Genomic DNA, 16,238 nt, shown 5'->3' with positions numbered 1-16,238 from the left:
GACAGCTCCTTAACACACCTGTTGATGCACTGAAACATCAGCAGGGTTCCCAATTCAGAGTGTTAATTTATGAAAACTATGATTTCAATAGTTCCCCCTTACAGAGGTTTCAACCGATTAGTTATCGGTGAAAATGAAATTTTTTTTCTACTCCATAGTTTCCAAGCTACTCCAACTAAACAAACTGAAACTTAACAACAGAACATCCATACGTGTGAGTTATGAGTCAATTTACATGTTTTGCAAAAAAAGAAAAAAAAAAGATTTACACCTTCGGTTACATATGGCAACACTGTGGTTCCTAGTGTACTTCAATCGTTGCTTCCTAGTTTAAAAATATAGGTCTATGCATAAACAAGGCTTCATTTTGGTATAACCATTATTTGTGTATCACGTCAGGTTCAAAAGTTCTACTATCCCAAACTCCGGCTTGCATTGTATATTGGACACCCTGTATAATGATATTTCCTGATATATATTATATAAAAGATAGAAATTCTCTAGAGAAGGGAAATCCTGCACTGTAGAGATATTAAGGTTAACCCATTAGCATCGTCTGTGAGATGATGGGACTCACCAGGCCTTGCGAAACGGTCTCAGCCATCAATGTCATTTTCTTTAAGTTCTAACTTTTCTGGAAGTTGATGAAATGAATGACTTTTATTCTACCATTGAAAGCTGAAGAAACGATCTTTTGAGTGGTATATTATACATATCTGTTGTAAAATAGTACGTGAATAGATTAACATATATATATTTTTAACAGATTGACAGTCACGGTCAAAATGTGTATGCGACATAATGGGACAAAATACAGTTGAAGATAGTCATTGTGTTTCTAATCCATTTCTATGACGAAGAACTACTACTTTACGAGAGCAGACTACAAGTATAAGCAAACAGTCAGGAGCCTAAGCAACTGGCTTGAGTACGTTAACAAATTTCAAATGAGAACCAAAATTGGGTATCGCGCTTCATGAAAAGCATTACTTGAGACCCATTTTTGTGCTTCATGTCGGTTAACCTTAAAAGAAGATATTTTATAATGTTAGAAGGTTCTTTTCCCATGCAGAACAATATTAAGATACCACCTATCGGGATAGTTTAATATCTAATTTAATTTTAAACAGTTTTAAACAATCATATAGAGCAACTTAAGATTGTACACTACTGCGTTCATACACATTTCATTAGGTACAACTTTTCGGTTTTTATTTCCATGAGAAAATTTATGCACATACAAGAAATTTCATATAACTGCAGTACCTCTGACGACACTGCTATATGTCTGGCGTCACTTGTAAACAACGAAATTAGTTCGCAATCTTGCCCTCTGCACAAATATATCAGATGCATAATAGACAACCATATCAAATGCATAATAGACAACTGAGGAGAAACTTCTAAATTTCTTTCTTTCTGAAGCACTCTCCCAAATGTTATTGGCCATGATCGTCGAAACTTTGAATGTTCAATGACAAAGTAGCATTTCTATACACATTATTTAAATGTTATTACAGTTGAGATAACGACTAAATGTGAGATTTTTAAATGTTGTTACCTACAGCTGAGATAACGACTAAATGTGAGATTTTTAAAATGTTACTTACAGTTGAGATAACGACTAAATGTGAGATTTTTAAATGTTACTTACAGTTGAGATAACGACTAAATGTGAGATTCTGTATGGCTGTGGACCAGCTGCTCGTCTGTTTCACTAACCACGATCCATCTTCTCCATTAATTGCAGCGAAACTACTTCCATATGACGAAATGTCGATCTCTAGACTTAGAGACCTACAAAGAAAGAAAGAGAAATGGCTTATTTAATGCAGACTGAACAACTAAGTTCCAAGAATTGACAATATAACCTTGAAACCTTTATATCTATCTGTCATACCTAATTATGACTAAATGCTTTCGATTTTATAATATTTCACATAAAAGTTAGCTGATAAACCAAAATAGAACCTTAAAAACGCTTTTATATGAAAACATAATTAAGAAAAGACGAAAATAATCTTTATACAGTATATACCAAAGAATTAAAAATAATGCATTCTATTGTTCAGTGAAACCGACAACCCACATCACTTAGAAAAGCTGTGAGTGTTCCTAGTTCAATTCAAAGTAGTTCCTAAATTTCCTACGTACATTGCAGGAATATACACTGATCAGCCAGAACATCACGACCACCTACCTAATATCTGATATGCCCACTTTTGGCTCGCAGGATAGCAGCAATGCGATTTGCCATGGATGCAGCGAGACCTTGGTAGGTGGCTGGTGGCATGGTGCACCACACCTACACACATAAATCACTTAATTCCTGCAATTGAATGGAGTAGGTCGACGAGCTCGGATCAGACGTTCAATAATATCTTAAAGGCGTTCAATTGGGTTAAGATCGAGTGAGTTTGGTGGCTATTGGAGCAACTGAAATTTACCATTGCGCTTCTCGAGGTACTGCAGCACAATATTGACCTTATGACAAGGACCATTGTCTTGCTGAAGGATGCCACTACCAGCTGGGAACATGGCGTACATAAATGAGTGTAGGTGACAATTAGGAGACGTCATGATACCCTCCACACGTACTACCGGGAACGTGGATTTGAAGGTTTTGCAAATCATAGTGGAGCCGCGACTGTCCTGTTGTCCTACTATACACATGTTGAGGGACTGTTTCCCTGGAAGACGGCGAATTCTGATCTGACCATCGATATCATGAAGCCAATATCGTAATTTATCGGACCATGCAACAACGTTGTACTATTGCTCAGTGGACCAATGATGATAGGGACATGCTCATTCCAGTCGCGATAATACCGTGCGATTAAAATTGGTAAAAGTGTAGGTATCGGTTGCGGAAGCCCATATCTAACAGTGTACAACGAACTGTTTGCTCAGACACACTCATGTTCTATCCACTGTTAATTGTGCCACAATTTGTTACACTAATCTATTCTGTTGTACCAACCTCGATGTTCTAGGACGTACAACATCTTTAGTGAGGTGTGGCTATGCTACACGTTGTCGCTCGGTGACCTATGAAAGACACCACGGCACTCCGCGAAGACTTGACAAGTCACGCTGCTCCCGAGATGCTCGTTCACAGCCGCTTGGCCATTACAATCTGGCACCTATCAATATATGGCCGGTCTTCCCCATTCTACTCAGAAGCATCACACTATAGATATACCACATTGACTTGTCACCTAGTCTTCCGTTCCAAGTGCTGCTATTGGCTGAAGACCTTGCACTCCCTGTCTCTAAGACTCTCTCGTTTAGTAACAGCTGAACCCTTATTGCCTCAACGCATGGGTGTATCGAGGGTGTGGGCCTTAGTTCGCGTTTTTCCCATGGATCAAAACACTTTGGCAGCACTATAACTGATCGAGTGAGTCTTTGTCACTATCTGGCGTGCAGTTCTGCTAGGATTGCGGCCTCTTACGTGAACACGATTACTTCGTTCAGAAAGTAGCTGGTAGTCATAATTTTTTTGGCTACTCAGTGTGACACTTGAGAGAGAGAGGAACATAGCAATATTTTAAATAAGATTTTATCACAGTATTATTTGAGCTACACACTCAAAGGAATATAGTGTATTTTGTAGCAAGGAGAGATTGGTACTCAGTTTTCCGATCTCTGCAATCAACAAGACGTGAAGACTTACTAGGAAGCAAAGAAGAACGCTAAGGAGGCAGTTCATGTATCAGAAGTTCAAACTTATGATGAGTTGTACAACAGCCTGGAAATAAAAGACAATAAATATATATATATACAATCTCTCGAAGGTAAGCGACAGGTAAAGAAAGATTTTTCGCATGTGCACTGCAAGGATGGAAATAACGAGGTTCTGGGATGTGAGGAGAAGATAAAGAAGAGGTCGAAGGAGTATTTCCAGAAACTTCTCAATTAAGAAAACCCGAATAAAACTTGTGAAAGTTTTACCCACACATCAGGGTCTGGTTCGGTCTGTGTGTAGCATACAATGTCGCTCATGGGAAGTGAAGTGACCCTTCTAGTTGTCGCCAACTTCAACTTTGATTTGTTAATTCAGAAATAAACTAAAATAATTTTAATTTTTCTGTTCTACATATATTTCATTATTAGTTATTTAATATTACTGAAAGTATTTGAGAACAAGATCCTGAGACGAATATTCGGATCCAAGAGGAACGGGAATGGGGAATGGCGGAAACTTCATAACGAGGAACTACATAATTTATACGGCTTACCCAACATGGTTAGGGTCGTCAGGTCTAGGAGGCTTAGGTGGGCGGGTCATGTAGCTAGATTGGAAGAAAGTAGAAACGCTTTCAAGGTCTTGACTGGAAGACCAATCGGAAAACGACCATTAGGAAGACCTAGGCGCAGATGGGAGGACAATATTAAGATGGATCTCGTAGAGATTGGAATACAAAGTAGAAACTGGATGCAGTTAGCTAAGGATAGAAGTCAGTGGAGAGCCTTTGTGAACGCGGCATTGAACCCCCGGGTTTCATAGGCCATAGAGTTAGTTAGTTATTTAATATCAGACTTCCGAAGAGAAAATTAATTGAATTTATTGACCACGCCTATAGTGACAACTCCCAGTCACGACTTCTCTTCAGTTTTATTTAAAGTAGGAAAGACTGAGAAAGAGATATATGAAAGTCAAGAAGGAGGTAGAAGAGGGAGAAGAAGAATAGAAGGAAGAAAGAGGTTTAGGGAGGTCTTTAAAAGAAATATATTATGTTAGAAGTAGAGAGAGACCAGAAGAAGAACGTTGCGGAAGAGAACTATTGAATATAGAAGAAGATAAAAGAGGAAGAGAAAGAAAAATAGAAATGAAGAAATACGGTACTAGATAATTACGGAAATATAGTGAGAAAGCTTAAATAAATATTAAAAGGTGATATATATCCGAATTTAATTCAAGAATCAATTCCGAATCCTGTCCATAGCTATCTATATTCACAAACATGGCGTCTCGGAATCGAAATTCCATATTTTACTATTTCTGTCTGTTTTTCAGTTATAATTCCAATGTTTCAGGACTCCATTTGCTTCCAACTCGTTTATATTACTATTTTATCTAAGATTACCTGCTTATTGTTGATTTATTCTGTAAAATATCCAAATTTTCACGGAGCCGGTATTGAGGCAGTCTGTGCCACGAAGATTACACTACAAATAACGAGGTAAAGGCGTGCCAACCAAGAGCGCCGATTTCTCTGTAAATTTGGGGGTCCATTCAGACGCAGAAGGTATATATATATGAAGAGTTTAAGACAAATTGCACTTAAATTATGCTAAATATTGTATATTGATAAATATAATAGGGGTTCCACATGAGTTTTGGGGTACCCGAGCCCCCTCGGGTCCCAAGGATCGGCGCCCTTGGCGCCAGCATACAGAGGTGGAATATAGTTCCCAATCATAGCAAGGAAATTTTCGCGGCGGAAAACATAAAGTGAATAAAAAATTGGTAAAACTGGATGAAACCGGATTTTAGCAGGACATGGGCATCTCAGAGCGACGAAGGGGATCTAAAATATTCTACCAAATATTGGATTGGTGGACAAATTCAGAAAATTCTACCCAATTCCTGATGTATGATTTATATCGAAATAAAAATGTATAATTTTAATAATCATTCAATTGAGGTGCCCATATACAGAAATGTATGATGAAAAATAATATAGAAACAAAGAAATTATTTCCAGATTATAAATTTTTCCTAATTATTCTGAAGCCCGTAAGTTAATTTTGATTTGGACACAAAACAAACCGATTTAATATGTAGACCGGAAATTATATGGCAAAATCTAATAATATACAGTACGATCAAATATTACTCGGACTTAAACTCCTCGTACCCGGAGTCAACGTTGTCGGTGTTGTTTTGAAACATCCTGTATATTATCAAAATATAAATTTTAGAATGACATTGACTTACGTTAAGAATTGAATGGTTTCCAGGGTATCCCACGTTCCATCTATGACAACAAATAATTCCACATTTGGTGGAGGACGACGAGCGAGGTACAAACACTCGTATTGGTCCAAGCGAAGAGCTGTAAGACAAGAATAATGTTTTACAAATCTTATAAGAAAACGTTTTAGAAATGCTATCGTATCTTTTTATTTTACAAACTGGAATGTCTGTTCTTAGCAGAAGAGAATAGATTTATGCAATATTTAAATCTTCTTCACCCTTTTGAATACGTAATGGAAGTATCATGATAAAACCCATAGGTTACTCTACAACGTATGTTCAAAACGAAAGTCTCCTGCAATGCACCTTCTGAGATGGCGCGCAGGTTTGTTGCGCATTGTCTTAAATTTCCTCTACGGTTTGGAAACTATGTCCTTTCAACGCGATTTTAAGCTTGGTGGGGTACAGGAAAAATGTTTCCTGGGGCTATGTCTGGAGAATACGGTGGATGGGGCAGAATGGGAGTGGAATGTTTTACTAGATAGCTGCGGACAAGAAACGACGTGTGAGCCGGCGCATTGGTACGATGTAACATCCAAGTCTGATTTTCCCACAATTCACGTCTCTTTCTGCGCACAGCACCTCTCCAATTGCGCTATAAGTCACTGGTCGACTTCCTTGTTTACCATCTGACTACTTTGTACAAATTCCTGGTGAGCGATGTCTTTGCAGTCAAAAAGCACAATCAACATCGCCTTGACCGACACATGCCGATGGGCACGCTATTTCGAAAGTTCGTTTTCTTTTTGAACAAACCTCATATTTTGGCATAAATTTTGGATCTACCCTAAGAATACTTTCTAATTAAAATGGTGTGATTAAAGAAAAAAAAAAAAAAAAAACAAGGCCGAGATATGTACTGACTATGTTCCCAAATATCTATCAAACCATTTAACAATATTCCCGATGATCCGATCATAAACAAGAGACAACGTCGATTTGAATGTGAATAAGAAAAATGCCCCTTCCCTCTTAAAAGTGGAATTTAAAAATCACTGGAAAACGTGTCAGGTTATTTCTAAGAGGAGTTTAAAAAACTGGGTACCATCTTCCAAGTTTGAGAAGTTCCTGAGATACTAAATTTTTTGGCATTAATTTTGAACTCGTCTCTCACTTCAAGATATGCATTTTAATAAAACTGATAAAGTGGAAATCTAGATCAAGGTAGGTACTAGCTATGTTCAAAAATTCCTTTTAAATTATTCATCAGTTTTCCGTGATAATAAGACATACAACGTTTTTTTTCTTAAATTTTTATGTGTCGTTTCCATGCCGTGACATTGGTCCACAAAATTTCTGTTCATACTTCGATATTAAAAATTGATTGGGTTGTAGTTTTTAAATTTACATACACATGGCGTGCCGTGCCCGACAGGCCGCCATGAAGAAAATAAACAGCCCGGTCGTGGCTCTCGCCACTCGTGATCCTTCGGCTTTCTTCGCAGCACACGAAGTGACACGAAATTGATCAGAACCAAAAGGAAATGGTGTAGAAAGCAGTAACGGTACTGCATGGTATGTATAAATGGTCGCAGTCGTGGCACGGACGGAGCATGCCAGAAAAATGGTATGGGACGGTATAGTATGGGTGAATTAACCTTTATGTTGTTAGAATTCTTACACCGAGTGGGTCAGTTTTTTTTACAGTTCTTTGAGTAGCGTAGCTACTTACCAACAGCAATGTACATCCAAGCTTATGTTGATGTTCCTTATGCTTGTTAAAATGGACATTAAAGCAGTTGTTTCTTCATAACCTCTTCTTTCTTTCGTTTTCCTTGTTAAAGCAAGCAGGTGCTGGCAGGGGCGGATCCACGACGGACTTCTGGGGGGGGGAGGCGGTGGGTTGTAATACTGCTACTTAAAGCTAATTTTAAGAGCTCCAAACTCTGGGATGGGTTTAATTTATATATAAAATTTAAAAAAAATCCTCTTCTGGGAGGACGATTGTCCCCCCCTGGATCCGCCACTGGGTGCTGGTGCACCATGAATTACATATGTAATAAAGTCATACACTCCATGGCATAGCACTAAAGTTTATATACTGTACGTATGAGAATTCATCAAATGCAGCAGTGTATTCTCAAACCCCACAGAAAATATTTAGAATAAGTTCGAAGAATTAACAATCTAACAGTAACAAACCACATTTTAATGTAAAGCAGTGGACAATTTTGAGAAGAAAGGCTTAAAAACATTTACTTACAATAATATCGATTCAAAGCGTTGATTGCCTTGTGAATGTATCCGTCTATAACATCTTCATCCAGAACAGCTGTGGGTGTTCTGTCATATAGAAGCTTCACAAAGCTTTCCACCTAGACAAACAAAAGGAGACATAATAGAAAGAATAATACAGGGTGAGGCAAAAGTCTGAATACACCCCTGTAAAAGTCGAACAGTGTGAGGAATCATAATGTTCTTTGGTATCGGGTGTCTATAGGTGGGGACGCAAGTTATAGAAGTTATGGCGACAGCAGCAACGATCTTGAAATCCGCCATCTTGGATTTGAGTCACGTTTTTTAAATGGGAAGGGGGTTATGTCATTTTACACGGCCTTTTTCTGAGGAATACACCTGTGGAATCCGTTTTGCGATATCTTTATTTGTGTAGGAGTTATAATCTGTTAAAGTTCAAAATTGCAAGGAGGTGATCAATTTTGTTTATCTTTGCATGTGATCAACAATGGCACTTATACAGGAGGAACGCATTGAAATTTTGTTAATGAGTGGTGGACGAAGTACCAGAGTGGTTACGGCTGATTTCAATGTCCGGCATTCAAAGGGAAATTACATTCACATATGACAGTTTCCAAGTTATTGAACAAATTTCATGTTTTGTGGCGGATAAGCCACTCAGTGGACGTCCAAGAATAGCTCAACGAGGAGACTGCAACAAATATTGTAGCCTCGGTTGTGAAAAGTCCACATCACAGTACGCACCGGTTATCAGTAGTATCCGGTGTCGGTCAATCCTGCGCGTGTTGCACACACACCAATGGCACCCGCACAAGTTACAGTTGCAACATCATCTCTCAGAGGATGACTCTGATCGGCGGTTACAGTTTGCAGAATGGGCTCTGGATGAGTGTGACAGTAATCCAAACTTCATACGACAAGTATTGTTCAGTAACGAAACTAACTTTTATGTGCAAGGTGAGGTAAACAAACAGAATCACCGTTACTGGCAGATGCAAACCCCTCGTGAGTGGATCTCTCTAAAGGTGCTGCTGGCGGTAAAGTGATGGTTTGGTGTGGGATTTGGGACACAAGAATCGTGGGTCCAGTATTTATTGATAGAACTTTGAATGGGGAGAGGTATTTTAACATGCTCCTTGATTATGTGTTTGCAACGTTGTTGAATCCGCAGCGTGATTTCCCAACTTTCTTCCAACAGGACGGTGCGCCTCCCCACTATGCTACTGAGGTCAGACAGTTTCTGGATGAACAATTTCTATGTCACTGGATAGGTAGGAGGGGTCTTATGGAATGGCCACCACAGTCTCCTGATCTCACACCTCTTGAATTTTATCTGTGGGGTCATTTGAAATCAATTGTGTATTAGGTAAAGATCAACAATGTTGCCCATCTCTGCCGGCGTATTGAGGAGGCGTGTGCCTCTGTTGACTCACAGATCCTGCGATGTGTGCAGCAGGACTGGCAAAAAAGATCCCGATTGTGTATCCAGCATAATGTAGATCATATTGAGCATATGCTTTAATGCCGACCCTGACAAGTGTCCCAAACTTTAACATATCATAATCCCTACACAAATAAAGATATCGCAAAACGAATTGCACAGGTATATTCCTCAGAAAAAGCCGTGTAAAATGATATGCAACATGATCCCCTTCCCATTTGAAAAACGCAATCCAAATCCAAGATGGCGGATTTCAAGATTGCCTCTGCTGTCGCCATAGCTCCTTTAAGTTGTGCCCCCACCTATAGACACCCCATACCAAACAACATTATAATTCCTCACCCATTGGACTTTTATAAGGGGTGTATCCGGTCTTCTGCCTCAGCCTGTAATTAATACAAGTAAGAAATATGGACGTAATCTAGTATTTGTTGATACACAGTTACAGTTGAAGTGCTTAATTTTGTAGAATCAATAATTGAGTTCCATGTCATAAGAGCTGCTGGCGAACAACCCGTGCTCACGATTTAGAAATGTTCTAATTCCAAGGCTATTATACCAATTTCTATTATACTCTAATTTCCAAATATAGAAGATATGGTACTCGAAATTGGAGAGTTTACCTTTGGTGTGAGTAGTCCCTGGTTCCATCCGTGGATCTGTGAGCTTGTGAGGAACATCGTTTCCGCGAGTTTTCTCGGAGTTCTTCCTTTTCTCCCACATTTTCATTTCCCCATTTTCTCCATAATCTATCACTTTTATTAATCTTTCGCCTTCTTTGACTTACAGGACATAAGTATCGACGTAAAACTTTTTTTTTTTTTTAAATCCAATTCAGTTAAATTCAAGTATTCTTTTTATCATTCAAATTATTTCATATCTTTGTACACTGTCAATCAGATACGAGATATGGTATATTAATATAATAAACATTGTACAAAGATGTGAAATGTGAACATGATAGCCAAGAACGGGAAAGACGAAAGAAGCCTCTGGGTTGAGGAACAACACCATCCGTTGATAAATTGTTAAGCAAGAAATACGTGACAGGTTGCGTACGGAAAATTGTGGTTTGGGGAGCAAAAACTATGAAATTACGGGAAGGTGTTTAACAATACAGCGGTATAGGATGCAAGGTTCTGAGGGGAAGTGACTAAAGTACAGCGGTGTACCCAGCAAATTACTCAGGAAGGGGGTTAGGGGGAGAACATAGATTTTTCAGATGTGCTTGTTTTCATACTAAAACTAAACCGAGACACTTCTTTTAGAACGTGAAAGAAAGCAATAATAATATAAAACATTAACAGAAAGTTTTTTTTTAAAAAAAATCTTATGCCACTTACGCTAAACAATACAAGAAAGCTTTAATGACTCGCCATACATACAGACATATTTTTGACCTGGTGAGTACCAAAATGTAGTGTTTTTGGAAGAGCCCTTCAACCTGTGCTACAATGTCATGGATGCAAATGTGTTAGACGTTACTGTAGTGAGCGCAATCGGCCAGCCTGTATTGTTGAGCGGGATATTGAACAAACAACAAGTGTCATGGCTTGCGTCACCAATGGTTACAACATGCGATCTCGACAGTTACATATTGGGACAATCTTAATAGTAACCACTACATCAGGGAGCTTTCAGAACCCGAGATACTGCTCCTTCTTTAGGCACTTCTACATGCCAAATTTCAGCACGGCAACACCCCACCTCATGTGGCGAGTAATAAGCAAGTCTTGGCCGAAGAATGATACGTGCAAGCGTTTCCATGGACTGCACTTTCACCTTACATGTCGGCCATCAACTTTGTCCGGGATATGGTTCCTCGCCGATTTTGTCGTCACGATCCTCCAGTAACCATTGTTGACGCATTGTAAGTTCGCATAAAAACCGCGTGGAGGAAGATTTCTGAGGAATTTGTGCGGGAACCACGACGTGTAAACGCTCTGATTGCAGCACGTTTGGCCTTCACATCATATTCAACTCTCAAGATGAGAAAATCTGTTCAGCTTTATCCTCTTAATCATTATTTTATTGTTATGTTAGTGCTCGTTAGTGTAAGTTTCACTTCAATCATATGTTTAATTCTTGAAACAGCAATTTAAACAAACCGTAGTATACTTGTGGGTTTTATATAAGTATTTACAACATTATTTTCATTTATTGCGGCTCTTTGTTTTAATTATAGACAATAAAAGCACGTTCTTACTCAGCATAATCATTACCGATTAAAAAAAAAAATAGGAGGCAGCGAACTTAGCGGAGTGGTTACTGTTAACTATTACAACAATTTTTAATTAGCGTTACTCACAGACTGAGACATTTCCCTTTTATAATAAGGATTCTTCATAGAGTAATAAACAAGTTTAATAATAAACACAAAACAGATAAATCCCATTTGGGGGTCAGGACATCATTTTGGTGGGCTCGGATCTTCATTTGGCCACTCTGGCTGTAATATGAACCAAATATTGAGCTTTTGTTGTAACTCTTAGGGTTGATTTACACTCGCGTTGGCGGCCGTGATTGCTCCACCGCAGCGGTTGTTTCTGCGGACGCTACTGGCAGTGGTGCGAAGGCTGGACGTCAAAGACAATGTCACCTACCTACTCAGCGGAGTTCTGTAACATTCTGCTTTGAAGTCACTTGTGTTTCGATTTGTACAGTTCAAATAAATAAAAAGCAAGTGAACATATGGCTGTAAACCGTAGGAGTTGAGAGCGTTGTGTGCGGTCGGAAGATCAAATTGCTCTGGATAAAAGGTTCCACACAATACAATGTAATTAGAAACCACTCAATTGCCGCGGATAGTAAGTATCGGCAGTTAGATTTTCAGACCGCGGCAGTTTGAGATACGATCCGTGTGAATAAACGCACTAATTTAATTCATGGAGGGTTTTCTCGGGGTTCTCCCGTTTCCCCCACTTTCTTTATTTCATCATTACATTCATTCTCATCATTGTTGTCTCCTACAGCCTACACGGGACAATCATGGGACGTAAAACTTAAAGATTCAATTACAATTTAATTTAACTCAATTTAATTACAAAACGCGTCTATACCGCGTGTATAAAAGGGCGCTTTCGAAGATATGCAAAAGAAACTCAAGGAATTCTGTTGAGACGAACCTGAGCTGTTGTTTTGTTTAATGACGCAATTCCGTTCAGTTTGGACTTCCTTTCGCACGCCCGGAAGTTCAGATCAAAGAATACGCCTTTCTGAGAGTAATACATGTCAAGGAGCTGGGAGAGACGGAGTCCAGGAAACTCAGTATACCATGTTCTAATCTTAGTTCCTATGAATAGCCCTGAAAGGAAAAAAAAATATACAAATTTACAAAGAATAACCTATACAGGACATTAATGAACTGGCAGAAACAATCAAGTTGTGATAAACATGGATCGAAAATCATATCCTTTCAGAGTTTTAAACAGATCAAAGTACGAAATATCACGTCTTAAAACGCACTGGCTTGAAAATAATGGGAACTTTCGCAAGCCGTTCATAGAATTCCACAGGAACTAGTAAGCGTTCAATGTAAATATCCATGTTTCACAATCCCTGCGTAACGAATTGCATAAAGTAATTTGGGTACGGGGATACAATTTTAAGTAGCCCTACTAATTGAGTACACATTGCGCGGGCACTATAGAATTGCGAAATATGAATATTTAGATAGAGCACATACGAGGCGCATCCAGAAAGTAAGTTTCCCACGCGTCCCATAGCTAGGAAACCGTATGTTGCGCAAAGCGGCTGCGTACACATGAGAGAGTAAGGCCCTAGCATGGCACATGCATCAGCAGAACTTCCCTAGTGCTGTCAGTAGCGTCGTTGCAGTAGTTGAAGATGGACGTTCCTATTCCAGCTCCCGCCACGTGAGAAGTGCGACAGTGATTAAGCTCTTGAATGCACAGGGCATAGCGCCAAAACTTAGTGACTGAAATAAATCGTCAGCTGTATCGTTGCAAAAATGTCAATGCTGACCCCATACGTCTTACTTTGTGTTCTGGAGTCAGTTGCTTCGGCACCCACCTGCCACACAACTTCTTGAACAACAGCGCTCCATGAGAATGGTGTGCAATAACGAGTGGGAAATCTGCGGAAACTGATCACTGAGTTTCGTTATTATCAAGCAACGATTTTGCATGATGCGTTATGCCCTGTGCATTCAAAAAATTTATCATTGTTCGTATTTCACAAGTAGCGGGAGTTGGAATAGGAACATTCATCTTCAACCACTGCCAAGACGCTACTGAGAGCACTAGGGAAGTTCCACTGGCGCATGCGCGTTGCTACGACCTTATTTTCTCACGTGCACGCAGTCACTTTGCGCAACACTCAGTTTCCTAGCTATGGGACGCGTGGGAAAGCTAGTTTCTGGATGTACCTCGTACTAGCTTTATGTAATTCCTTTAAACTGATTGAGAGAAGTTCCATAATTTCCAAGCCATATATAAAATTAAAACGCTAAAAGGAGGTGCTTTTTGACCCATATTTATTTAAAACGCATTCTTTCATTTAATTCAACGACTCGCCTCCTAAATTTATGACACTGAGTTTATGAACATTCTATATTATTTAGATATACACCACAGCAAAAGAGGTTGTGGATGTCCATGCTACTCTATTCATGATGTTGTGTGAAATGTAGAATATTCACGTTTTATTTGAAATTCTTTGTATTTTGAAGTAATACGAAGACGAATTCAAATATCCTAGACACTATACAGACTGTGTTTCAGTGACATGGAAGTGGATGTCACAAATTACTCAGTTGCAAAATACCAGTGACATCCATGTAGATGTCATGAAATACTCTGTTGCAAAATACTAGTGATATCAATGGGGATGTCATGAAATACTCCGTTGCAAAATACCAGTGACTCCATGGGGATGTCATGAAAGCGTATCCTTTATTAAGGTTCTATTAATTCTGCAGATGATGAAATTTTTTTTGGGGGGGGATGCAAGGCATGACTTAATTCTATTATTTCCCCTTAGATGACAACACCTTACTGACCGAAAAGGGGAAAAAATGTTTTGTCTCAGTAGGTGATGTGTTTGTTTTGACGATAAACAATTGCCAACTTCGATATCGTACTTCGAGATAAAAAAAGGAAAAAAAAAACTGTCTTTGATCTTCGGTCAGTGTTGACAACATGAAGCAACATAAAATCCCTTCAGAACACCAAAATTTCCCTTTTTCAGTTCAAATATTCCACAATGCAAATATTTTTTTTATATCATTATGAAAATGCTATCCTTGCACTTGCACAATATATTTTATATAACGGCCTAGACAGTCCTTTAACAGTAGATGAAAACCTGGTATTACAGCACACACAGTGCAAAATAACATCTGGAACGCAAGGGGTTAAAGTGAAAATATCTCTACAGGTTTGTGGAATTATCCACAAACCATGTTCGATATCAATAGAAAAATAAATAAAAAGTGTTTAGGTACATCTATCTCTGTTCTAAAAGTCGCATAGCTGTATTTTCTATAACGTACAATGTAAACCGTTTTATTTCAGTGTTTAAATACTTTAATAACGGCAAATTCCTTATAAACTCTTCACTTCTCGATAGATAGATAAAGACAGACATTATATATTTCTTAAAGTAATTGTAGGAGATAGTTTTCATGTTTTGACGACGTAAAATCAAAATTTACTTTTCATAAATATGACAAACATAGTCATTTCTTTAAACCTCCGTAATGGTGGTCTTCCTGGTTCACCCTCCCTGAAGGAAATACTTGAATGGTTAGTTGAAACATAAACCTATAAATGACAATTTTAATTTCTTTCGCGATTGTATTATCATGATTCTGTGATATGCTCCAGAAACATTAAAATTTCCAAGCTCTTCTAATCAGAACTTGGTCTTAACAATGTGCTTTCATGAGGAAAGCTTAAGAGGCCCTACTCACTGCGAAATTAAAATACCGCTAATTTTACAGTAATTATGTGATATCTTCAAATAGATAAAAGATAATCGAAATGAGGAACAAAAGCGCATTAGGCAATATTATTTTGGACGAGATATACCGTTATCACGAGTCACCAAATAGCTTTCCGTTTGCAGCCATTTAGAAACGCAAAAATACTGTAAATACTGATTTTCTAAATGGCTGGAAATCGAAAGCAGATAAGCGAGTCGTGATAACGGCATCTCATGTAAAATAATATTGTCTAGCGAGCTCGTGTTTCACTTTTCGATTATCTTTTATCTATTTGAAGATATCACATAATTACTGGAAAATTAGCTGTATTTTAATTTCGCAGTGATTAGGGCCTCTTAAAATGGTTCTGTTGACCGAACTTAAAACACAAGTAGCATCTGAAATTATTATTATTATTACCATCAAGTCCTCCAAGTAACTCGGCTTCAGTCATATCAGTACTTCTTGCTTCATTTATAAGACTAACGCGTGGAACGTAGCCATCTTCCCAAAATTCCTCAGTTCCTACATCAAAAGGGTGAGGTTTAGCAGGCCCTTGGTTCAAAACCAGCTCAGATAGATCACCTAAAACACAGGTTAAGGTAAATGTTATTTATTATGTTTCTATAGTACTTCTTCTGTAATTACTAGAGAAAGGAATTTTAAGAACAAAA

General features: G+C 38.5%; 1 protein-coding gene across 1 annotated transcript in view; it reads right to left on the bottom strand.

The window, feature by feature from the left end:
* Positions 1-16,238, bottom strand: part of LOC145684365 (uncharacterized) — a 75,282-nt gene that overhangs the window by 20,863 nt on the left and 38,181 nt on the right. Inside the window, exons 7-11 of the mRNA XM_081756605.1 lie at positions 15,985-16,149; positions 12,746-12,924; positions 8,187-8,298; positions 5,945-6,062; positions 1,655-1,797 (exon numbers count right to left, since the gene is read on the bottom strand). Coding sequence (XP_081612731.1) covers positions 1,655-1,797; positions 5,945-6,062; positions 8,187-8,298; positions 12,746-12,924; positions 15,985-16,149 — 717 coding nt within the window. The remainder of the gene's footprint in view (positions 1-1,654; positions 1,798-5,944; positions 6,063-8,186; positions 8,299-12,745; positions 12,925-15,984; positions 16,150-16,238) is intronic.

This window comes from Thermobia domestica, chromosome 4 (assembly GCF_964235325.1).
Source record: "Thermobia domestica chromosome 4, izTheDome1.hap1.1, whole genome shotgun sequence".
Lineage (NCBI taxonomy): Eukaryota > Metazoa > Arthropoda > Insecta > Zygentoma > Lepismatidae > Thermobia > Thermobia domestica.
This window is presented reverse-complemented; position numbering and strand designations above follow the sequence as displayed.